The 25802-nt window shown below is 48.9% G+C and overlaps 1 protein-coding gene across 2 annotated transcripts; it reads left to right on the top strand.

Annotated features, from left to right (window-relative positions):
- Positions 1-1935: 1935 nt before the first annotated feature.
- Positions 1936-25162, top strand: PRODH (proline dehydrogenase 1). 2 transcript variants are annotated; one of them, XM_090063982.1, is made up of 14 exons: positions 1936-2297; positions 2799-3007; positions 12367-12401; positions 12933-13082; positions 13447-13511; positions 14266-14382; positions 14756-14835; positions 15362-15443; positions 17559-17651; positions 17910-18056; positions 18799-18974; positions 19106-19204; positions 20037-20125; positions 23394-25162. In XM_090063982.1, the coding sequence occupies exons 1-14, from the start codon at positions 1959-1961 to the stop codon at positions 23582-23584; spliced, it is 1872 nt and encodes a 623-aa protein (XP_089920108.1). In that variant the 5' UTR covers positions 1936-1958; the 3' UTR covers positions 23585-25162. The 2 variants fall into 2 exon arrangements, with proteins under 2 accessions (XP_089920108.1, XP_089920109.1); XM_090063983.1 differs by lacking the exons at positions 19106-19204; positions 20037-20125; positions 23394-25162 and adding an exon at positions 18424-18595 and having other exon boundaries at positions 18799-18941.
- The last annotated feature ends 640 nt before the right edge of the window (positions 25163-25802 follow it).

The following is a 25802-nucleotide window of genomic DNA, read 5'->3' as shown; positions in this document are numbered from 1 at the left end:
TGATCGGGTACAGTTCCCTGGTCACTTCAGGCAGGTCTCAACCTATCTTTATCCCACCTGGGGTTTTCTATCCCTGTCACTTCCTTAAGCAAAGCCACCAACAGGGCCCACGCAATTCCCTTCACTCTGACCTTTCTCTCTGGACCAGAGCCTCTCAACCCTGTTCATGATGCCAATTTATGTCCCAACTGCCTGCGAAGAGTTCAGGATTGAGAGTATGGTCGGAGGTAAAAAGGTAAGAAAGGTTTATTGACTTAACAATAATGCAACTACGCATAGTAACAAGACAAACAATAATAGACAAGAGTAATTAATGTTGGCAACTTATTGGCAGTCCCCTCTGATGCTCGATGTACCACAAGTTTCTCTTTCCACAAAGCTCAGCGAAGTCAGGCATCCCTGATCAGTGCTGTCTGAGAGGTACCGGGAAGGACCCTGGTATTCAGTCCTTGGGTTCCTCGAGATCCATGGGCTCACTGATCCAGGTCAACAGCTAACTAATCCTTTTCACAGAGAAGGATTCTTACTTGTGAATGATTTCCAGATGCTCCCGCCAATTTATAGCTTCTGAACAGTACTGATAACTTACAGCCACTTAGATTCTTTTGACTTCAACTGTCCTTAAACTGACCAATAGCAGTACAAGCCTTCCATTCCTTTGATAAGGTTAATTTTAACTATGTCACAGGGCCTTACTACTTCAAGGCTTTGCAAAATTTACTAGGCCCTACTTTATACAAGGCCTTACTACATTTTAAACTTTAATTAGGATCTTAGCAACAACATATAGCTAACTATCTAAACAAATACAAAAAAACACTTGGGCTAATCTTCATAGAGCCTTCAGCAGGCACCTTTATTACACAGATATAATTTTTCAACTGTCACAGGAGGCATGGCAAACTTAGGCTGGAAAAAAGTCATGCAGAAGACCGGGATGGTAATTAAGGCGATCAACTGCAAGACTGGGGAGGGCAGTGAATGAGACACTGCCATGGCAAATGCAGCTTATTGGCGCACGGAATTAACAGGCAGTTGGCGTTGTCAGGGAGAGATGACTACACAAGAAGCAACCCAAAGCAGCGCAAGGAGACAACAACGAGGGACTGACCAAGAGCACTTAGGGGAGAGTCCTGAAGACTGACTTACAAGCGGAGGCAGGGAGATGAGGTGGCTGCAGCATCCAGGCCAACGAGTCCAAGTCCAGGAGGTGTGGGCAGCCATTCAAGGGTCCTGCAAGAAATAAGAGACAGAACTGAGAGTTTGTGTGAGTTTGTAGTTTTGTCCCCCTATGACTCTGCCCTGAAAGATAAAGACCAAGACCAACTGCAGGACAGTCGGCTTGGGACCCATGCAGGAAGAACAGGACAAGCGACCAAGAAACCAGGCACCTAGAGTCTGATCATGGCAATATGGGGGCTGGGACTCCCACTGAGAGCTGATCCAAGTAAAGTCATAACATGTGGTGCGGGAGGGCAGGGCAGGGCATGGTGGAGCCCTGTGAAGCAGAGCCGACCTTCTAAGTTACAGAATGAACGTCAACCTTATCTCATAGGACTGTATTCCTCTTTGGTGCCTCCTTTTTTCACCTCAGTCTTGGCAGGCAGTTCAAGGAGACTTTCTGGTCCAAGGTGAGGGACGGCAGCTTTACCTGAGGAGGACACAGCTAATCTTCCCCGCTGTCCATCGGGGGAAACCTGGTGGATAGGACAAAGCCCAAGCTGAGCGGGAACAAACCTCTGGAAGGGCAGAGAGAGGAGGAGATGGGGGGAAGGGCGCAGCACGTGCGCTGAGGGAGGCGGTGCCCAGGGCCGGGGGCTACGGGCACCGCCGGGTCCTGGGCGCGGGCCCCGGGGAGGGCGGGCGCCTCGGCTCTGGGCGGGGCTCCGCGCAGCCGCAGGAAGGGCAGCGCCGGCGCTATTTAAGCGGGCCGTCCGCGCCCGCCGGCCTCTGCCAGGATGGGCGGCGGGTTGGGGCTGGGGCGCGCGGCGCTGCGAGCCGCCTCCGGGCTCCGCGTCTCGCCGCGGCCGCGCTCCACGGCGACGGCGGCAGCGGCTCCGCGGGAGCAGCCCCCGGCTGCGGGGGGGGCCCGGCCGGCGCCGGTGCCCCGGGGCCCGGGACGCCGCGGGGAGGCCTCGCAGGGGGCGCCCCGGGCGCAGCCGCTGCCGCCGCCGCCTGCCGTGGACTTCGGCGACTCCCGGGAAGCGTTTCGGAGCAAGAGCAACGCGGAACTGGTGCGGAGCCTGGTAGTGCTGGGGCTGTGCACCGTGGAGCCGCTGGTGCAGCGGAACCAGGAGGTGAGCGGGCCGGGGGGGTGGGGAGGCTGCACCTCCGCGTGGGGCTGGGCTGGGCTCCCGCCCACCTGCGGCCCCCTTCCTGCCGGCGCAGCGCGCGGGCTCGGCCGGCCGCTGGGGAGGCGGCTCCGCGCTGCCCGACTGCCTGCTGCTGGCCCCTTCCCAGCGTGGGGGCTGAGGTCGGTGCCCGCGCGAGGGCGGATCGTTGGCATGGGCCCTTCCGGGCGACCTTGCTGAGGCTGTGTAATGCCACGGAGAGGTCCTAATTCAGGCCAGTTGCGTTGCCCCTGGGACCCAAAGTGCACCCAAGGGTCCGTCTGTCTGAAGTCAAAGTGATCCTTGGCGCTGCAGCTCTGCAAGCTGGCTGCGTCCTCCACTGCTAAGACAATGAATGGAGTGTGAGCCTGGAGTTGCTGGCTCAGAGGCTGCCGGGTGCTGGCAGAGAGGAGGATGCAGCCTTTCCTGGAGGAAGCTATGTTTTTACACTGGCTTTGTATCTCCTAGCTTATGAATCTCAGCAGGAAGATCCTGGGGCAACAGCTGTTTGAGAAGCTGATGAAGATGACTTTCTATGCGCAGTTTGTGGCTGGAGAAGACCAGGAGGCCATCAAACCCCTGATCCAGCGAAATCAGTCATTTGGTGTGGGATCGGTGCTGGATTACAGTGTGGAAGAGGATCTGACAACAGAGGAGGCCGAGAGGAAGGAAGTGGAGTAAGCATCTGTGTACAGCTGGCTTCTGGTCTGCAGCTGGTTACTCAGTTTGAGGGATGCTATGCTGATGTATACTGCTGCCACAACACAGTAACTGTGTTATCTCGGTGTTTCTGTGGTTAGTAGGTGGCTCAAGAACTTGGCTCTCCTTTGAGGATTGCTTAGTTTGTGAGCAAAGCTTTGAGGCTCTTTCAGCTTCCCTGCATACTAGGGTGGCCAAGCAATGCAGTACAACCAGGGTGATTATCTGAGATCGAGTTCATAGGTCCTGGAACATCAGATAGGCCCAGGACAGTTAGCTCAGTTGGGAAGAGTGTTACTAATAATGCCAAAACTTCAGCAGCTTCAGTTCCTATATGGGATGTAAGGCCTTTCCTGCTTCAGACAGGGGGTTGAACTAGATGACCCCTTGAGGCTTACTTCTCTATGACTTCTGTTTCACATGGGAGAAATGGAGGTTTTACATGTACAACATTAACTGTTGATTTTGTGCTGAAGGAAACTGAAATCAACCTCCATTTGATTCTGCTGTAGTTGTAGATTAAATGTATCTTGTTCCTTGATTGTAGTGACTTTGTTCCAGCCAAAGTAAAATTCTCAGTCTAGTCCAAGTTTGGAAAGGCGAAGGAACAGCCAACTTCTAGTTTCTCAAGTTCTAAAGGCCCTAAAACCAAAATGCAGACTTCCTCTGTATCTCTAAAAGGTTGGATAGTTAGGAATTCCCCGAAGCTGAATACCCAAAGGGCCAGATTCTATTAGGTGCCTGGTTGTGGTCAAATTTTCATCCTGCTTTTGTCCCAGAAATGCAGTTAACTTGACGTCTATGGGTCTTCCTGCTGTTGGCTGTTTTCTGTGACCTAGTCATAATCAAAGGTGATGATGTAATATTAAAATGGTGGTGGACGGGTCACTTTCAACTTGCAGGGATGTGGGCAGTGGGGTCCCCCAGGGCTTGGTCCTCGGGCCTGCACTGTTCAATATCTTCATTGGTGACTTGGATGAGGGGGTGAAAAGCGCCTTCTTCAGGTTCACAGGTGACACTAAGATGTGGGGAGAAATGAGCATGCTAGAAGAGAGGGACAGGCTACAACTAGATCTGGACAGGTTACAGAGGTGAGCGGATGAGAATAGGATGGGATTCAATATGGACAAATGCAAGGTATTGCACCTGGGGAGGAAGAGCCAGCAGCATACCTACAGGCTGGGGAACTCCCTTCTTGTCAACATGGAGGCAGAAAAGGATCTTGGAGTCGCTGTTGATTCCAAGATGAACATGAGCGGCCAATATGGGGGTGCAGTCAGAAAGGCTAACCGCACATTTTCATGCATCCACAGATGCATCATGAGCAGGTCCAAGGAGGTGATCCTCCCCCCTCTGTGTGACATTGGTCAGGCCACAGTTTGAGTACTACATCCAGTTCTGGACGCCGTGCTTCAGGAGGGATGTGGACAGCATTGAGAGGGTCCAAAGGAGGGCCACTCGCATGGTGGGGGGCAGCAGGGCAGGCCCTACAAAGAGAGGCTACAGGACCTGAACCTGTTCAGCCTCCACAAAAAAAGGCTGAGAGGGGATCTGGTGGCCATCTACAAACTTGCCAAGGGGGACTGGCAGGCAGTGGGAGAGTCCCTGCTCCCCAAAGCACTACCAGAGGTTGCAAGGAATAACGGCCATAAGCTGTCAGAGTAGGTTCAAGCTGGACATCGGGGAAGCACTACTTCACGGTCAGGGTGGCTAGGACCTGGAACCAACTTCCAAGGGAGGTGGTGCTTGCCTGTACCCTGGGGAATCTTCCAAAGGAGGCTAGATAATCACCTAGCCGGGGTCATTTGACCCCAGCATCCTTTCCTGCTCATGCCAGGGGGTCACACTTGATGATCTGCTTATGTCCCTTCCAACCCTACCAACTATGAAAGTATAAAACAAGCACACTAAGACTTCTATTTGCCCCCTGGGCACTTAAGCAGGGTGGAACAGGATCATATGTGAGTGCATAAGTATTCAATATGTGGAAGAGGTTTTCAGAGTGTCGTATCCAGACACTACCTGTTGAGCAATCAATGCAGTACTCTGATCTATGTGTTTGATTCATGCCTTTGCTGCCAGGTTGTCTCCCTTTTCTGAATCAGGGTTGTCTTGGCTAATCACAGGTGTCCTTGGCCTATAGTACTGAATAAAGTTGGATTATTGCAGCATGTGCTCTGAAGCAATGCACATTTTGTGCCCCATCGCTCCCTAGGTTGGCCTACTCTCAGGGGCCATGCTGCTAAGTCCTTCTTTGACATGCCCATGCCAAAATTGTTTGCCATGTCCTGGTCTCCTTCAACAAGGATATTGTGAGCTCTGCAGCACATGATGCATTTCAAGGTAGATTAGCCTCTGCCTCTGCCCCTGCCTGGACATGTTTGGAACAGAATGTGCTATTTGATGCTTGCCAAGAGCTTGAGCACTGGCTGGCAATGTAATTGGCCAGTGGGGCCCATCCCACCATTTTCATAGGCTCTGTGTCTCTGGCAGCCATATGTCAACACTCCAGCTGCCAAGATTTAGATCTGTGTGCAGCCAGTCCCACTTGTTAAGAGTCCATCAGCTCCCCTGGCTCCCTTGGATACCTGAGCTCTTCTCCCATTTCATAACACTTAATTCCTAGTTTCCCTTTCTTTTAGACTCTAGTTCCTAGAGACAAGTTCAGAGCAGTACTTGTTTTCCTGATCCTGTCTCTAAATAGACCCAGCATTGCTATGTCCTCTGCAGCAGCCGTGTTCTCTTCCCATGTTGTGTCCTGCTGTCTCAGCCCGGAGCAAGCACTGCCAAATTGCTTGCTGTGCTTCTATGCTTTGTGTGAAGGATTGGGTGTTGGCTCAAGTCGCAATAGGTGACTTGTTTAAACAGTGCTGTTGCCAGCTACAGGCTGATCATAACAGATGGGCTCTCTTGGCTGTAGCAGCTGTGGAGTCTTTTACTCCTCAGTGTATAAACAAGGGTATGGTAATGATGTTCAGCATGATACCTGCTGGCTTCTTTCTTGAGAGAGGTGTACATACAAGGGTTTACCCCTCTGCTGTACAGGCATTTAAAACTGCCAGGGCTTCTGTACTCCTCTTCGTTGAAGGTCTAGTTCAGGCTTTGTGGATATTCCTTTTGAGCACATCAACTATGGTCCTCTGTAGATGCTTTAGCAGCTCCGTCTGAGGCATCTATTCAAGTACTTTGTGTTTGGCCTTTCTTTTGTCACCAGTCTCACCTTAGAGGCAGATCCTCTTACTTTCACTGATTTCTATTTTTTTTCCCTTCTGCTATGAGCTTTTTGTACTGCCTGCAGGCTAACTTGCCAGTGTGGAATGAGCTAGGGCAGTAGCCCTTAGTGCAGAGGCAGGCAAAATATAAGCTGTAAGTTGGATCAAGTCTGCGAGATGATTTCTCTTGCCTGTGGGTGGACTCCCACCAATTAATTGTATCCAACCCAGCCTGCAGCTGTCCGTGCCACACTCCACATACGGCCGAGCTCCATCTACTCCTGCCAGGACAGCATGCTGTGCTTTTACCCTCACCTGTAGGAGGGCTCTGGTCCTAGCTCTGGCCAGTGAGCACAGCTTCTAGGCAGGACTGCTGCTCCTGCAGCTGCATGGGGAACTGCTCAGCTCCCCCAGGCTCCAGCTGCTCCCCCTGTCCCTGCTGCATTGCCCTGGGCAGGAGCATGGAGCCCAGAGCACAGGGTCTGCTCCAGGGCTGGGACTTGCTGGAGCATGGGGTTGGGGTGGGGCAGCAGGAGTGAGGAGGCTTCCTTGGCAGGAATGTGAGACCTGGACTAGCAGGAGCACAGGGCTGACCCAGCTCCATGTGAAAGGGCTCCCTGCAGCTCATGTGCTGCTTCCAGGAGTCATCTGAGAACTGCATGTGATGGAGCCGGCAGCCTGGCCCTGCTCCCTGCCACCATGTCCAGCTCCCAGGACTTGGCCAGCGTGGCAGGGAGCAGGGCTGAGCCAGCCTGGCTCCATCATGTGGAGCTCCCTACCACTCCCAGCCAAGTCAATCATGCCTGGCATCCAGCTGAGTTCTGGGAGCTGCACGTGAGCTGTGGAGAGCCCCACGCGATGGAGCCAGGCCAGTCTGGCCCCATTTCCTGCCCCATGCAGCTCCCGGGACTTGGCCATAGCTGCACACTGCTGGGAGACTCTGCCTGCTGTGGGCTATGAGCACCCCAAAGGCCCACCACCTGCTGCTACTGCTGTTGCCACCAGTGGTGGGGACTGTGTGCCATGGAGAGGGGACCATGTTGGGGGTGGGGCCTCTCACTCCACCACAAACCCTAGACCCACCCATAACTTCCCCCCACTCGCACCATACACTCAGACCCTTCTCTGCACACGCCCACACTCCTGTACAAGCCCCACACCGCCCACCCACACCCCATACACAATGTACAAGAGTAAGACTTTATTTTGAGCTAGTATACAATCATCTCTGTATACACTACACAAACGCACATGAATCAAGATGACAATATTTTTTTGTAATAATTAAAATGTTAGAGTAGATGTTTGACTTGTAGTATGTGATTTGTTTGTTTTTTGTTTTCCTGCTTCTGAGATGGGGATACCCCCCTCCCAAAAGGAGCAAGGGGAGGGACTTCAGGTGACAAAGGTCTGGGGTTAAGGAGTGGGACTTCTGATCCCAGGATGGTGATCAGAGGACAGGGCACCTATCAAGGGGTGGGGCTACCCTTGCAACCCTCAACATCTCACCAAAACTTGTTAAGCAGCCCTCCAGCCTAAATAATAGCCTACCCCTGCCTTAGTGGGTACTGTACAGTGTCCCAAGATGGCTAAGCGGTAGAATAGTGGTTTCATTCTGCTGTAGCTACTGAATTGCGGGTTGGTGTGTGTTTTTTTTTTTTCATGCCACAAAAGGGGTTCAGGAATGTGAGGCACTCCCAGGGACTTGGCAATTGCCTTATGGAAGCTGTTACCCTGCAGGTGCTGGTTTGTGTTGCCGTCCTCTTCAAAAGCACTGCCTACCCTGATAAACCGGTGGTGGTAAAGGGGTGGCAGCCTTCTTGCTGTTTTTGATAAGGTTGCCCTTGGATATGTGTGCTATGGATGTAGCTTGGCACAGGATGGGTGGGCAGTTTACATTTGGAAAAGCTTATCTGCAGCCTTCCAGATTCTGAATGAGCTCTCTGGAAGTGGGTGAAGCTGTCTAAGACCAACCTTGGGGCATCTTGTATGTGTTATTTCCACCTATGTCTGTGTTCCATTGTTCAGCACAAATCCAAGTTTCACCTGGTAGAGTGTAGGTGCAGCCTCTTAAGCAGGGTGACTGAGGTGTAACTAATCCTATCTGGAGTGCGCAGGGCTCGCCTTTAAAGCAGTTAAGGAATGCAGAGTACTCGGATGGGGACTGGCTAACAGATGACTGAAGCAGCTGTACAGTGTCACTAAACCAGGGCTATAAATCTAGTCCTGTGTCCTTCATGTAATATCTGTGTTCTTGGCAAGTGACAGTATTTGACTCACCTGCATGGTATACCTCTGTCTGTCCCTATGTCTACCATGTTGCAGCCTTGTTTGTAAATGGCTTGTCTTCTGGAGCCAATATATTGATTTATGGTCAGCACATGTTACATGTGCACTTGACATAAGACTTTACGTTGGGAGAAGTGGGCTATCTGCTACACATTCACAGCCACAGCCAAGAGTATTTGGTAGGAAGAGATCATGCTCTGTCCTCCAGGAACCTACCAGCTCAGAGTTAAGCAGTTTCCAACAGGCATGCTGCTGTACAATGCTGCTTAATCTAAATTTTGCTTAATGTATAGTTGGCTGCCACCACTTTCATGTAGCCACTAGTACAACATGGCAAGCAGGATTGGGATCTCTCTTAATTTTGCACTACTTTTAACGGTTTATTAACTACTTCTCTGTTAGAGCAGTGAGGCAGTGAAGACTGCCTAGGAATGTTGTGAAATACCTATCATTACAGGTGTTCAAGAAGAAGTTGGGTAAGTATTGGGTGGGGACAATCTAGGAGTTTGTTTGGCTTTAATGTTACAGATATTTCCCAAGCTTCTGGGCTTTGCTCATTTTCCCACAGGGGTTGAGAGAGACTTTTTCATTTTTTATTTTATTTTTTTTCCCCCTCCTGTTCCTAGACTCGTGTGTCAGGCTTTGTACCCTCCCCACCATTTTGTCAGAAGCATTGGGTATTGGCTGCAGCCAAGTCTGTGCATTTTGACTGGAGTTTCTGTACTTCTGCTGGGACTAAACCCAGAGGTCCCTAGCTAGAGGGTCATACCCCTCTGCTTGAGGTCAGACTGATCACATTTGGAGCTACAAAGGGATTTTACCCCTAGGTCAAATTGGTATGAACTGGTGGGATGGGAGTTGCCTTCTGTAGCAGGCATGTGGCCCTTTTGGATCTCTCAAATGTAATCTAAAAAACTTTGCAGCAGTAGAACATTAGCTACAGTTGTGTCCTCCTGCTTTATCTGTGGCAGGTTAGAAAGCTGCGCCTTGTAGTTGTGTGACAGGGTTGATCCGTGTAGCTTTGCTAATATGTTAGATTAGGATTTCTATGTAATGGTTGTATAGAAATGATCCTGCCTAAGGCAGGCAGTTGAATTAGATGACCTTCAGAGGTCCCTTCTAGCCCTACTTTGTACACACTCTTTGTATCTCTTACTTTAGCATGCCAGCTGGGCATGGCACAGGTGCAAAGTGCTGCCTGAAAGTCATTGCATCATTTGCCTCTATTTTCTGAACAGAGATGATGATTTTTTTTTTTTCCCTCTCTGCACACTATCTTGTTTGGCAGCTTTAGCTTCTGCCTCAGGATGAGATATCTGCTTAAACAATGTGATCAGAACTGACTTCTGAACTGAATTGGAGACTACATGACAGGGTATAAATTGTCTTTTTCAGCTAGGACTTTTGTTCACTGAATTTGAAGGAGTTGCATCAGCTTCCTGTTTAAACATTGTCAAAGCTCTTTGCACATGTAAGGAATCGGAGCCTGATTCACCACTGCAGCTTAAATGCATCTGGTAGACAGGTACCCAAGATATTGGGGCTCTGGGAAAAAGTGGAAAGCAAATGCCTTGGTGCTTGTTACCACAGGGTGAGCTTCAAACTATTGCTAAACTCCTACCTGCCAATGTCCAGACATGGAGACCAAATTTAAAGGTCTCTCTTTTTTTTCATCCTGGTACCCAGAAAGCTTTGGCTGTTCCTGAGGAGAGACATTGGTGGGGGGGATATAACAAGGTCTTGATCTCAGCCTTTGAATCCCTTACTGGGAAGGGATCAGGCTCCCTGATGCTTTTCCTCTTTGTAGGGGACCATGTTCCTTATCAAAGCATAAATGCCAAGGCCTGAGCAAGGCTTTTGGCATCAGGTCAGAGGCTCTTTTACGTCTGACTTTTTGGTATGAGATGCTACCTGGGGGACCAGAACATGCTTTGGTGTGGCCCATTTCCCAATGGGAGAGGTGGGGGAGTGGTTTTACTTCCCTGGGACTCTCTACCTTGGGGTTAAAGGTGTGAACTTCAAGTGGCTGTCCAAGTCCAGTTACGGATTAAAGGAGAACACTAAGTCCTTGGCATGAAGCAGTTTAAGTGGAAGCTTCTTTCTGATTGATAGTCCATGTATTGCATTGTTCACTGTAGGAAAGATGCATGCTATAATCATGGGGGAGATTATGGGGAGGGGTGGTAAGAACTACAAGTTGAAGAGCCACTTGTGCTTCGAAGCTGTGGTCTGAGTATTACTGCTACAGCAATATAATTTTTACTAAGCATTTCTACTCCTAAATGCAATCCTTTTAGACAAGCCTGGGGTCATGCCGAGTCCACAAAGATGGTTTCATTCACTCCTGGTTTCCACTATGGGCCATTCACTCCATAGTCTGACAAGCTGGAACAACTGCCAAGTCCCGCTGGGGTCCCAAGAGGTGCATCGGGCACCAGCAATCTTGGTTTCTCTGTTGGTTAACTTGGGGAAGATGAGGCCCTTTTGACTGAACTGTCCAACTTTGCTGATGAGTTGGAAGGAATTTGTCACTTGGTACATATTAAAGAAACTAGTAAAGTAGTAGTAATAATAACAATAAATAACAGTTAAGCTTCCAAAGTCAGTGTTAAATATATGCCTCCCTTAATTCGGCCCACTAGTGCATATACATTAAGATAGACTCTATGCAATTTTTATCAAGTTTCTCCCCAAGGAACCATGCTCAGAGAATGAAGCAACTATTAAGTATTTTGCATCTAGTCATCAGTATATCAACCCACATCTGACTTTGCTCCTCACCAACTGAACCCTGTGCCTCCTTGGGTACTCCTTACTGTAACTTTTGGCAGCTCAAACATAATGAATGTCTCATCCCTATTGCAGAGGGGTGGTTGTTGGGCCCTGGAGCTGCATGTTAGACAGGAAAACTAACTGTAGGGTATCTAGAGTTTTGAGGTGTTTAATCTATAGCTGTAATCTCCTGGTGTGGGTATTTTTAAGTATCTGCTTAAGTAGTGTTTGAGAGACATGGGGTTTAGTATGTAATCATTTCTAATTTTGACAATCCCAAAAGAAAACAAAGGAACAAGAGCTAAGTCAGGTATGGGGGCTTTACCACTAACTTTTCTCCCTCATCTGGAAAAAGCAGTAGAAGTGAATATGGTAAAGCCTAGAACCATATCCCTTGCCACATGTGGAAGGGGTGCACTGTTGTGAAATAGAGCTCCTGCCCTGTTCACCAAGGCCCTCTCTTCCATGTAGGGAATACAAACCAGCATCACATAGGATCAAGATCCCATTGGTATGAAAAAGGGGTGGTCTGCACTATTGCCCCCTTAGAAGCGTCCACCTGTCAGCTGAGTCACTGGGCCCCACCTCCCAACTACTGATGTGTGGGCAGGCTGGCTCCCTTGATTACTCTACAGCACCAATGAGGGAGACCTGGCTTTGGTCTGAGAACCATGCTAGCACACAAGATCTGGCTGCACCTTGGGGTGAGATGGGTGTCTTGACTAACATTTACTAACTCATTGGAGTCCCTATGAGTTACTTTTACAGTCAGGGTTGTTAGATGTATGCGACTAACTTCTGCTCGGATTTTAGTCTAGTGGTATCTTTTTGAAGATATTCTGTTGGTGAAATGCCTTGGGGCCCAAAGACATATTGGAGAACAGCTTATACAAGGGGAGAGAAGCACCAGAATCTCAGGGGAAGTTTAAGCTAACAGCAGTGTCCTCCTAGTTCTGTCAGGTTTACCCAGAGGAGCCAAAAAAGGAGGGTATGTTGACTATTATGCCTCAGTAGGGTCTGGAAAGGCACGGTCTTCTATCTCACCCATCTGCTTCCTTTCCTAGGTCCTGTACCTCTGCAGCTGAAAAGGAGACAGGAGGTGAGTGACAACTCTAGATAGGCAAGTGTCCACTATGGTCAAACTCACTCACCACCCTCTCCCCAACCTATGCAAGAGCTGTGCCAAACCCTTTTACCCCTGCTCAACAGGGACCTGCATGCTGCAAGTCCAGGGGCTGGAAGAAACTTGTTTTAACATGGTCTGTTTATAGACTGAAGAGGGGCATTAAACTGAAAATTGCATGGGACTATTTGGGATGAGATCCCTTTATTAAAGAACTGAGAGCAGTGGCAACAGGGAGGGCTCACTAGCTTTGTCCAGGCTGACCTCTGCATAGTACAAGCCAAGCACAAGCTTTGTAATTCTTGTGTTGTCTGTTTGCAGCTGAGCTAGAAAGATGTGGCTTCAGTGAACCTAGGTAGGAGATTTGCCACAAGCTGGGCAAGGATTCCAGGGAGAGTCTGATAGAGATATGTGAGCTTTTTTTGGTCCACCCCTCTTTCCCTGCCCCTCTTTGCCCCTACCCCTCATCTCTCACCTGTCTGTAATCCATTCTTCCTATTTGTCCAGGTGCAGAGCAGAGAGAGAAGCAGTATCGTGTGCACAGGGGTTTTGGGGATCGCCGGGGTGGTGTTATCAGTGCCCGCACTTACTTCTATGCTGATGAAGCAAAGTGTGACCAGCACATGGAGACATTTCTGCGCAGTATTGAGGCCTCAGGTAGGTGCTCCATGTGTTGTCCCTTTTGTCCAGGCATCTGTCAGTGCCTTCCCCCAGCAATCTGCTTAGCCATCCATCACTCAGAGCTTTGCAATTGCCATCTGGTGTCAGTAGGTTAGTACCATGTGATCCTCTGCAGAGATTAGATGCTGGTGGAGTTTATTGGTGTTTCCAGTGGGTAACTAGTAGGGGCAGAGGGTTGCATTGCCAGGCCAAATGGGTTTTCTGAAATTCTTAGTTTCTTTGGCTTGTAGTACCTACTGGATTCCCCTAGCACTAGGAGATAGGGGGAGCTGCTTTCACTTTCCTGCTGAGGAGTTATGAACTTGCCAACTATTTTAGTGTTCCTTTCTTCCTGTTTTAGGTGGCGTCTGTGAAGATGGTTTTTCAGCCATTAAACTAACAGCTTTAGGAAGGCCGCAGTTCCTGGTGAGTGACTGACTGGTCCCAGGTATCAGTGAAGTGGGCTCAAGCTAACACTGAATTTACATGTAGGCTGTTCAGGCAGGAGCTTAGGAACATGCTCTTGTGTGCCCGTAGGGAATTGTAGAAAGGGACAGAGGCATCTCTTGCAAGGTCAGAACAACTGGGTCAGGTTTGCCTAGGAGAATGCTGATTATTTCTGGTGGTCTCTTCTTATTGGTATCAGTTTGGGACAGGGGGAGAGCCCCTGAACAGACTGCTCCCTCTGTATTCATGCTCAGCACACACTGGGAAATGGTGTTTCTATAGCTGGTGCTAGCTAGGCTCCCTGGGAGCTGACTGGGCAGCAGATTGGAAGATTGTACGTCTCTGAAACATTCTGTAGTTTCAGTGGCCTCGTGCTCCAGGAGAAGAGCTTCTATGCATATGGCTTTGAAAATGTGGTCATGGCTAGGCCTACATTTTTAGGTCTAAGTGATACCCCTTTCCTAGTACCTGCAGGGGAAGTGGGGAAGAGGACAGTGGGACCTTGACCTCAACTCAAAGAATGGTAGGATAAGAATTCAGTGCCATGGCAGTGGGAGCAGTATCTCTATGCAACCTCTCCAGGCCTGTTTGACTATTCTTCATTCAACATGGTGCTGCTTGCAGGCTGCTTGACTGAGCATGTAGCCCCACTGGTGCATGGCCCCTTTGGAGGAAGGCTTTAAGTTGTTCTTGTGCATCTTGGTGCAGATGCTCACTTAGTATGCTCTCCCAGTTGCAGTTCTCTGAAGTGCTGGTCAAGTGGAGGAGGTTCTTTCACCAGATGGCTGCAGAGCAGGGCAAGGCAGGTCTGGCTGTGCTGGAGACCAAACTGGAGGTGAAGAAGCTGCAGGTGAGTTGCTGGCTCTTAAAGTTGCTGACGAAGGCAAGTCTTTTCTTCTTGGGGTATGCCCCCTTCCTGGGGTGGGTTATATGGGGAAATTTGCTTCCCATATTTCTCTTAAGAGTTGTGATATTGTCTTGGGACCTTGGAAGAAGCCTCGTTTAAGGCCTGACGACCCTGAGTGTGGTACACTTACCAATAAAACCATTCCTGTTCTGTTGCCCCTTTTTCCTTTTATGCCCAGACTTACCTGGCTCAGGGGTAGGTATGGCTTCCCCATGGTAGATTCCATAAGAATGGTGCCTCCATAATATATATACTGAATGCCTCCTGAAGCCCAGGAAGCAAAAGAGACTCTGATCTACTCTTCTCTTATTGGCAGGAGACTCTGGCCAAGCTTGGGATTGCAACCAAAATTGAGAGTGAGGACTGGTTCACAGGCGAGAACCTGGGTGTCTCAGGGTAAGCTCCCTCTAATGAGAGTCTGTGTGGGGAAGGGAATGGGGTGTCTTGGGAGGAGGACCCAGAGGTTCCTATCTCAATCTTTGCATGTGTTTCAGTAGGATGCCAGATGAGGAAGCCTTGGGGTCAGCTAACTGAATACAAGAGCATTGGTTCAGGGAAGGGGCTTAGAGCTGGCTCCATTTTGGGGGGGATGGTGAAAATAACACTGCAGCAGAGTTAGTCCATGGGGAATGTATGAACTGACCTGTAGGGAGTGAAGTTTGAGCATTGTCATCAAGGTCCACTCTGCTGCTCTGCAAGGTTGTGGCTAGTAACAGTGCCAGACTTGTATCCTCAGTATTCTATAGTCTCTCACCGAGTTGGTACATGCATTAGTCTGAGCACCTCTCCTGGTGGCAAATAGAGCAGCTGATTCATGTTCCTCACAGGGCACATGAGCCTGGAGCAGTCTGGGCTGGAATGTGTCTAGAGCTGTCAGCAGCTCACCTGGAACTGGCACTCACACAGTTCTGTCTGGCTATAGTACTGTGGATCTGCTGGACTGGAACAGCATGATTGACAGCCGAATGAAACTCTCAGAGCTGCTGCTTGTCCCAAATTTGCAGGTGAGTTAGCACCACTTCCTGAAAGGTGTTCTTCTGGAAAACAACAAATAAGGTTAAGTGTTTGGTGCTGGGGAGATCCCGTAGTGATGATCCTGGGTGGAGTGGGAATGTGATGCATGGTAGAATAGTTGCTATGCTGAACTCTCCAATGCCTTAAGCAGGTTGTTTTTGGAACTCCCAAATGCTGGAGATGAGCCACTTATCCCTTGGTAGGCTTACATGTTGGGCATTTTTATTGTGACTCCTATCATTCCTCAGAAGCATCCTACCACCCATGTCCTAACAATGTAGGTTATCCTCTGTATTGGTAGCCCAGTCTTCAGCTTTAAGTCACCCCTCCTTTCTGCCAGGAACACACTGATTGTGGGTGTTCAAGAGCTTATCCTTGCTGACATCGCAAGCAATTGTTGCAGGAAAATCAAAGCCCTAGGGGGCTAGGCTTGGATCTTGCCGTGGGTCTGTTTTCACACACCTGATAAGTCTTTAAGTTAATGACTTGTGAGAAACCACCATACTGTGCAAGTCAAGTATTGTAAAACTGGGCTGTAGAGCAAGATCCAAAGAGAGATTGGAGACGCTCGCAGAGAGAAGGGACACTTCAAATTGAAGTGGCTACAACATCAGGACATAGAGGTGGTAGGTATAGACCAGGAGTGGTCATAAGTTGTTCTGATGTGCCTGACAGCATGCCTATAAGCAATGCGTGTAGGCAATCCTTGGCTAAGGATATGCCTGACAGCAGGGTTCACATCTAGGGCAGGCAGAAGTGAGAGAACACTCCCATGACAGCACAGGGAAGAGGTATAGATTTGGGCATGCTGGCAAAGCTAGGAAGAAGGGAGGTGGTGGGTGGAAAGGGAATGGGAGGGGACTGGTGACTAGTTTTGGCTATGCCCTTACTGTCAGCTGAGTATGGAGAAGTCTAGTCAGGAGCTTGGCTAGTAGAGGAGGATATGATCCTGAGGAGAGCTGGAACTTCCGTGACCAGTCACCATCTTCATGGAGGGCCAAGTGACTTTCCAAAGAATGGATGTTGTCACAGGTACCATCACATGCTGAGCGTGATTTGGCATGGGAATAGCCTGGCTGGAGTGTGTTTGTTTTTGTTGTTGTTGGGTTTTTTGGGGGGGTTTTGATGGTTTTTTGGGGTTTGTTTTTTTTGGAATCTGTCCTGAAATGGGGGATTGAGTCTTGGGGGCCCTTGTCTGTCCCCCGGTTCTGCACATGGGTTCCAATTCCCACAGTTCCTAGCTAAAGCACAATTCTCAGTTAGCCATATCCTCAATAAGCAAGAGAGCTGGGTTGCTGTGCTCTTAGCTGTACTCCACCTACTGCCAGAGAGAAGTTGCTGGATGGTCCAGTCTTTAATTCTGTAGCAATAATGCTGGCCTGAGCAGAGGTAGTCCTAGGAAGCTTTGGGTGCTGTCCCAGCCATGATGGGTGGATCTGTGTAACCAGCCAGGTTGTAAGGGATGGGGATGGAACAGCCCCAAGGCTGGCCATGGCATTCTGGTAAGGCTCCCATTGGCACTGGTCTGCCTGTATGTGGAGTGTGCTGCCATCTACAGGGCCCTGTAGTAATGCAGTCAATGCAGCCTTGCAGAGTTGACCACAGAAAACACTATAACTGCTTTGTCTGGTACTTTGATAAGAAGTGTTTATGATTTGGTGGGGAGGGGAAGGGAGTGGAGGCCCAGCTGCAGTGACATACCAAGTTTTGATGCAAGTGAAGTCTGGGGTAGTGATAGCAAGACTAGGATTCTCTCTCCCCATTATACTATGAGAACAATATGCTAGGCCCCTGCCTTGCCCTAGCCCTTAACTAAGGGCACGGGTGCACAAGTGTGGCATAACTGGGACTGGCTGGCCATGCCAGTGGCCCTGTGTGCATGACCTTTTTCTGTCTTTCAATAAGTGGTTCAGCACACTGTCTTCTGTGTGCGTGTACTTGTCCCCTTCTGCCACAGTTTTATCTTGCCTTGGTATAAATGCTGTGGGATGGCCTCATGAACTCCTAGGCTGACTTTTCTCCAGGGCCCTTGTATTTGTCCCTGTCCATGGTAAGGGTTCCCTGCAGTACCTGTGGTGCTGAGGCCCTGGTGCTTTTGTTTTCAGACGGGTCAGCTGGAACCTCTGTTGTCACACTTCACTGAGGAGGAGGATCTGCAGATGAAGCGAATGTTGCAGAGGATGGATGTCCTTGCTAAGGTTTGGAGTGAGGCCCAGCTAGCACCACTACTTTTTCCTGGTGGGAAATTTCCCTGGCCTTTTTTCCAGCCTATGAAGCTGGAGCGTACTTTCTGGAGAGCTAGACAATAGCCTTGCTGAGCAACTGCGATGGCACTGTTGCTCCACATGTCATTTGGTCCTGAAGTATATGGGGCCTTCATTATGAATTCCATGCAGCGCTCTTGTGCCATATCACTCCCTGCTTTTGGCCTGACCCAAATGTCCTTCTCTGTCCAGAAAGCTATGGAGACTGGAGTGAGACTGATGGTGGATGCTGAGCAGAGCTACTTCCAGCCAGCCATCAGCCGGCTTACCTTGGAGATGCAGCGCAGATTCAATGTCAACAAAGCAGTTATCTTTAATACTTATCAGTGCTACCTGAAGGTGAGGGCATATAGATGCCACTGCTGACAGGAAGGTCAGTGTCCGGTGTTATGCAGGGTAGCCAGAAGAAGCTCTTTGCAACAGAGGATGCAATGGTGGGCGGTGGAATGAAGCCCTGCGGGGAGAGGCACTGAGGCTTGCCAGGCTTGGGAGAATACTTGGCTTCTAGAGCCATTTGGGGGCAGTTGGCTGAGTCCATATGGAGCAGACTGGGATTTCTGCTCCATACTATGGGAGCAACTGCTTGGCTCGGGTGTTGGTAACCGTTATAGAGCAATGGGCTAAGTGCGTGTGACCCAGCTGCCTATGTTTCTTTTTATATTCTCCACCACAACCCTCCCCTCCTGACCATTGCTGCTGTTGCCAGCTGTTGCCTCCCTCTGCAGCATCCAAGTCATCTGCTTCTGCTTCTGCCACATGCCATCAATTCCTATCCCCAACAGCAGTGGGGAGGGATGAATTGAATGTTGATGGTAAGCAGTTCCTGTCATGTTGGGTGGAGCGGGGAGGACTGTGGAGGAGTCAGTGGCATGGTGCAGGTCAGTAGGGGGTCATGCTGGGTTAAGTTGCTTGCTGCTGTTTTCCCCAAACCTCTGCTTGCCCCCACCCTTTGCTCCTACTGGCATTCAGCCAGTAACCATTAGTTGTGAACCCATATGTGTAGCTGGTTTTCTGCTGAGTGGTAGCATGAGAAGGGGAGTTTCAGGCTACAGGACTATTCTTTTTTCCCCCTTCGTTGCAGGAGGCATATGATAATGTGACTGTGGATGTGGAACTCTCACGCCGGGAGGGCTGGCATTTTGGAGCCAAGCTAGTGAGAGGGGCTTACATGGAACAAGAACGAAACAGAGCTGCCCAAATAGGTTATGAGGATCCTATTAATGACACATATGAAAAGACGAGTGAAATGTACAACAGGTAGTAAGACTATCTGAGCTGGGAACCCTCTCAGTGTATGGGGTAGGATCCCAGGCATTCTTTTTTGCCTCTGTGCCAGGGGGTGGGATCCTAGGTAACTTCCACTTACCCCTGTAAGTTCTATCCTTCAGGTGTCTGGACTACATTCTTGAAGAAATCAAGCACAGCCGGAAGGCCAATGTAATGGTGGCTTCACACAATGAGGACACAGTGAAGTTCACTCTTAAAAGGTACAGGCACTTCTAACTCATGTGACTATAAGGCAAGAGTAGGAGCTGTCAGGCCTATAAGAAGTGGGATGAGAACTGCAGGTTGGTGGCTTTGGGGAGGGACTCAGGATAGAAATAACATGGACTACTCCAGAAAAGAACTTGGGGCTAGGCATGTCCAGCAGCAGAGTTGTGTAGGTGAGACTTGCACAGTGTTGCTGCTGTATGTATGCAGCTCATAAATACTGTTTCTGTACACGTGCACAGAACATTATCCATATTTAAGGAAATATGACTGGGAGTGAGCTGAATTGGCACATGGCTGGGACTAAACTAATATTGCTTTCCAGTACAGCCAAGAGACTTGGCTGAGCATTGTAGCTGTCTTGGGTTTCTGACATGCCTAGCTGATAAGAAAACTGAAGCTTGGCAGAAGCAGCTTTCAGGAAAGGGTGTTGCATGCCTGTCCTTGCAGTGACTTCTGGCCTCTGGGTATCAGTTTGCTATGCCCACAACACGCACACTGCCAGGCAATGGGAGTAGGGAGGCCTGCTGTCCTAGAGACAGCCTCCAGGCAAAGTAAATGCACTGGGATAGTGAACAGGCCCAACTGGGTTCTATGATGTGCTGGATGTCTGGGAGGGCAATGCTGATTTCTAGGGTGAGCTGAGTCAAGAGCTTGAAAGCTCTCATACTTCTGGAAGGCAGTATTGTTTGCTTTTGTGCCTTTTAGGTGGCTTGTGGGAAAGGTGGAGCAAGTTTCCCTGATCAAGTCTCCTCTCTGTTCTTGGTGTCTGGGGCATTGCTGTTGTCTGCACATCCTTTTCTGACATAACTAGTCCTTTATTTACAGGATGACTGAGCTTGAGATCCATCCCTTGGAGAAAAAGGTGTACTTTGGGCAGCTGCTGGGCATGTGTGACCAGATCACCTTCCCCCTGGGTAAGTGTCTGGCACTTCTGGTCCTGGTGCTCAACAGGAGACGAATGTGCCATCTTAGCAGAGACCCCTCTCTTCTGGTAGTTTTTGCCCAAAGCAGTCTTCCTTCTCTTCAGTGCCAGCATTAATACCTGTTGCCTATCACCAGGATCCTTCTACAATTGGTGTGAGGGAGGGAAAGGATGAAGGTGTGGTTTAGCATGGTACTAAGTAGACACAGGGCTGTAAGTATAGCTGTTTTTTTGGTCCAGGGGCATTGGTTCTGCTGTGCTCTGACTGCTTGGACTGGCATAGGCTAAGAGTGCAAAGGCACTTGAATGGCTTTCTTGTCATCTGGCAAAAGGGGCTGTGCTAATGAGGGAGTGGACACACAACACTTAAAACCAACTTAAATGCTATTTTAAACCTGAAGCAGATGAACATGCAGGCCTGGTAAACTGGTTTAAAGCCGCCTAGAGTGGTTCAAAAGTGTACCTGTAAAATCGGGTACTGTTTTTAAACTGGTTCACTGTTGTGTGGACACAAAGCATTCTGTGACACAACTGGTTGGTTCTCTGGTATTCCCACAGTACATCACTCTTCGCTCTATGGCACTTCCCCATTGCTGCAACTGGCCACTCTAATGTACAGCCAGAATTCTACTTCCTTTTTTCATTTTCCTTTCTTTCTTTTTTAATCGGTGATCTCCCTTGCACTTTATGCTCAATAAAAGTTATCTGTCTGAAAAGAGCTGTGTCCTTGTCTCACTCAACTACAGCCCTTCAGTCCTTTCACCCCACCCGAGCCCCTGGGAGCCCAAAACCATGAGTCCCCGCACACTACAGACTTCCCTGTTGCTGGATTTCTGCAATCCTAGGTTTTCCTCAGCCTGGGCAAGCTGCAGCACTGGCTTCTTATTGGGTCTCTAGCACGCTGCCAAGGCACAAGCTTTGTTTCCACTTCATGCAAATGGGGCTTTGTGACCCACCTGGCTTAGGTCCTCAGAAGTAGTGCTGTTCCTCCGCTCCCTATATGTCACAGTAGGTGGAGCACACCCTTTCCCACAATTCTAACTTCATGCATACTCTCACTGTCATTTGAAAGAAAATGCAGGCTTTGTTGGTGTCCCAGACAGTCCTACTTTTTGCCAGCTACCACAGGAACTGTACAGAGCAAAACAATACCAGTCTGTGTCCCCCTACTTTGCTTTTCTTATCACTCTTGTGCTTTCTCTGGGCTTGGATCAAAGTGCCTCTAGTGAACCCAGGGTTTGCTTTCCTGCATAAGGCTACATTGAAGCATGGATTCTTTCTCCTTCCCCTATAGTTAGTGCCTTTTGTTCTGTTCAAGCTTCCTCTTTTAATAACCTTCAAACCCCTTTAAAAGGTGGGCCACCCAGTCAGCTTTTATCAGGCAATTGGTTTCCGCCTCATCTAAGCTCCACAGCCATGGTCATCCATGCACTGAGCAGAAATGGTATTCTTTACTGCCCCCTTTAGCACATCCGCTGCCAGACATGGTTGTGCGCATTGCTTGTCCTCTACTCCCGGCCCAGCATGTACGTCTGGAAAATGTTGACCTCTTGAGGCCTAGTCGCAAGGAAGAAATGGATGTGAACAAACATACAGAAACTCTCCATTGCCACATGAGTGTTTCATGCTCTTTGCTTGCCTGGAATAATGTCTTCCAATTCAGTTACTCTCCCACTAGCATTCTGACTGAAACATGTTATGCTTATGTTGTTAGTTCTGCAGTTCTTGTGAGTATATATGCTTCTAGAACTAGTCCAGCTGTCCTGCTGCTGGAAATTCCTTTCTTTCTCAAATTCCCTTGAGCCACGAGCCTTCTCAGGCCTTGTCCTGTTCTCCTATTTTTTCCCCAAGCTTCAGGATGGGGAAATCCCACTGGAGCCTCTCTCTGCACTGGGCTGCTCCTTTGGTCTTCACGCTTTTCTCAGTATGGACTACGTTCTAGGGTTCCCTAGCTGGGGAATCCTATTTGAATCTTTCTAAGTCTGGCTTTATCCTACTCAGCTCTGTATTCTGGGTTTCCCTGCTTCTCCCTTGCCTGAGCAGTTGTCTTTTTGAGAGTCATTCAGTTGGTTTCTGAAGATTATTTTCCAATTTTGTGTTCTTCCCATAGCAGGAGGTATAAGTTCTTCCTGTGCTGCTGCCACTTTTTTCAGTTGTTGTTACCTCTTGTGGTGTGTGGTGTTTTGGGGTTTTGTGGGGTTTTTTTGTTTTTGTTTTTGTTTAGTTGGTTGGTTTTTTGTCTTAAATCTCTGCCCTTAAGAATGAGCTGGAGGAGCCAAACAAGTCCACTCTGATTGTAGTGCAAGCAGAAAAGAGCAGCAAAAAGAGATGGTTTTAAATGACCATCTGCTGTCTTTGCAGAAGAGCTGTTGCCAAAAACTGAGGCCTTCACTTATGAGATTGAAGCTAGATGGCTTTCTGCTGTGATTTAGCTTCCCATTAGGCTTATGGGACTTTGTTTGTACTGCTTCCTTGGCTGAATGTGCTGATAAGAAGCATAGCCTGCCTACATCCTCCATCTTCATTCGCATTAAACCTGGAAATGAGGCAGAGACCTCCTGCACTACTCTTCTTGATCTGTCTTTAGGTAGGGGCAGAGCCCCACCCCCTCACGGTGATTCCATTATTTCTCAGGTTTAGCTTGTGCAGAGCAGGAACAGATGAGCCAGGCAGTATGCTCAGAAGCTCTATGGAAGTGGTATAGATGCATTATGGTATCAGGGGTATTTGCTGTAATGGACCCTTTAAAGATGCAATGAGCTATGCTCCAGGAAGTCGGATTCCCTAGCTGGTGCGAGTAGGCATAGCTCAGGAATCAATGAAATCATGTTAAGCAATACTTCTGGCCATGTGAATGTTAAGGTGTAGTGGTTCTTTTAGAATTGCAGGCCACTTGTGACCCACCTGCACTGAGCCAGCATTCTTTTGGCAGTGGTGGCTGCTGGGCATGGTGTGCAGGAGAGAAGGAGGTGGCTGCTAATGTCAGAGGGAAGAGGGAGAGAGCTTACCTATGGTAAGCAGCCCCTGCCTAGGTGAGGGGGAAGGGAGAAAGGAAGGGAAAGACTAAGCAGTCTGCCATAAGGGAGAGAGCAGTGGGCTGTGGAGGGGAGCAGCAGCACACTTATAGGGCAGAGGAGGGGATGCATCAGCCTGAGATGCTTGCCATTGGCCTCCCATGCTGCAAGCCAGATCTGGTCACCTTTGGGAGCCATACATTTGAGTACCACTGGTCTAAGGTAACAGGATTTCTCTTCTCACAGGTCAGGCAGGTTTCCCTGTCTACAAGTATGTCCCCTATGGTCCTGTGAATGAGGTGCTGCCATACCTGTCTAGACGGGCCCAAGAAAACCGGGGCTTCATGAAGAGAGCAAATCAGGAGAGGGACCTCCTCTGGAGCGAGCTCAAGAGAAGACTCCTCACTGGCAGCCTGTTCTGCAGTCAAAACCACTGACCTGCTCTGGCAGAGAAGTAGCCTGTGTCTCTGATAAAGAGACCAACGTATAAAAAAACCTAGTGCCTTTTACTATAACTATTTTATCTCCACCTACTCCCTTTATCAATATTTCCTTCAGCCTTGGCAAAAGTGTTTTGCTGCATTAGTAGCCAGTCTTTTCAAGCCAGCCTACAGGAAATGGCTGTGCTTTCTAACAAAATGATTGCCCTTATTTTGGGGTGTGTTTAAGGCAACTGCACACTGCTGTCCAATAGGAAGTGTCTGCCTCTTTCTGGATAATTGCAGGATGAGCATGAGAGCACAGGACACTCAGCCTGATTTGTTGCCAAGGGCTAGGAAGTTCTTCTCTTGCTCATCAAAGTAAGTGTCAGCTGCTCCTCCTGGCACCAGTGTTTAGCTGGTGTTTACAACTAGTGTATGCACCTAGTTCTGCTGCAATGTAGCTCTAGATAGGAAGGGGTCTACAGGCCACCCCTGGAAAACTGCCTCAAAGATACTAGAGCTAGAGTACTACATTTATAGAGTTGAAGATGCTGCTAAGATGCTGTTGCAATTCCTAGCATCTGATGAAGTAAGCTGTTGCCTACAAAAGCTTCTTTGTATTTAATACCACAGCAGAATGGTGTCTGCTTAGAAGTGGGCTGTTGAGGCTTTGAGGGGCAGCTACCTTTTGTCCAATGCCACTTTTAATTACCCTACTGTGAGCAAGGGCTACAGTCCAGAGTCTCTGGCCATCTTCAGAGCCAAAAAGTTAATGTTCCTTGGTTCTAGGAAGACTGGACAGCAGATTCAGAGGCACAAGGGTTAAGTTCACATAAAACAATGAGTACCTCCTTCCAGCCACCTGATTTTTGGCAAAGGTACTAAGAGTTGTGAGTAGAAACTTGAACTTAATGTTCTTAAACACTTGGGTAGGGGCGTATCCTTATTTTACAATTAAAGAAACAGGCATGGTTCAGAGGTGGGGTTAATGACTTGCTGAGGATCAGAGCTAGGTAGAGAAAGGGGTTTTTAGGGATAGTAGTGAAAACCAATGTCCTATTCTGGCCCCACTAGCTATCTGGTTAGTCCAAGATAAATTGGGGATCAAGCAAATTCCTGAGCTCTATTTTGGGGCAGGGATGGGAGAAGTGGAGGGGAGGGGAGGATAGGATTGATATAAAATCTTTAGGCGCTTTAGAAAGTTTGGACTGGTTTAGCCCCTTGGGTTATACAAGTGTCTCTGCAGCTGTTCCTGGTTCTGTTGCCAGGGTGTGAAGTGCCAGAGCAGCATTGTTCCCTTTAAAACTATGCAAGTCCACTCCATTGAACTAATAACTCTTTCCTGCCCCCGGCCCGATAGCCTGCAATACAAGGGGAAGGACCTGTGCCTGAAAAATGTGTGGATAGGTTGCAAGTGAATTTGATAACCTATGGAGACCTCTAGCTTTTTTTCTTAATACAGCTGAAAAGTAGCTGCCTGTACTCCAGGATTGTTCCAGGATTTTGTCTTAACTGTGGTGATGGTGATGTACTGTATTTCAGGGGGGAAAAAAACTGTGACTTCATTAAAACTAATAAAGTTTCCAAAGGTGACTGTGCTGCATATGTTGGGCAGGCATGAAGAGGGACCATTCCCTGGCTGTATTGGTGCATAGTAGGATTAGATGGTAAGTATTTTTACAGGCCTTTCCCAAGTGCTCCTTTTGACCCTACACTTTCATTCAGATTAGAGAATGAATCCTTTACAAAAGCAGGTCTGGTGGTGTGAGCTCTCCTTTTGGAAAGGAAACAATGCCTTAAAAAGAGTTCCAGTTAGTTGTTCTCCAGTTTCAGCCCAAGCACTTAGTTATGCCCTTCTTTCTTGTAGTAGCTTGCCCAGAGTTTGTGATGGAATGGCTTCAGTCCTACAGTACCAGCTTTGTCACTTCTCATCAGCAGAACAGAAGCAAGCCCTGCAAACTTGGAATAGACTAGGGATAGGTAGTGTTTTTTGGACGGAGTATTGAAAAATACTAATGCCTACCTTGGAAGGTGCCGGGGTGCCAGTAAAACAAAATGAGGGCAGGGGGTACATGGCAGGATGCCCTGCTGCCCCTGCCCCCCAGCTTGGGTTCTGTGGCTATCAACAGATACCCCAGCTCTGGGTAGCTGCTGCAGCCCAGGCTGCTCCCAGCAGGGCTTTCAGTATCCCAGCTGCCTGCTGGGAGCCTCTCAGGCTCTCAGCTAGCATCAC

Source organism: Crocodylus siamensis, chromosome 9, assembly GCF_052110815.1.
Source record: "Crocodylus siamensis isolate JL-2025a chromosome 9, ASM5211081v1, whole genome shotgun sequence".
Classification (NCBI taxonomy): Eukaryota; Metazoa; Chordata; order Crocodylia; family Crocodylidae; genus Crocodylus; species Crocodylus siamensis.
Note: the sequence above shows the minus strand (reverse complement) of the source record. Positions and strands in the feature narration are given on the sequence as shown.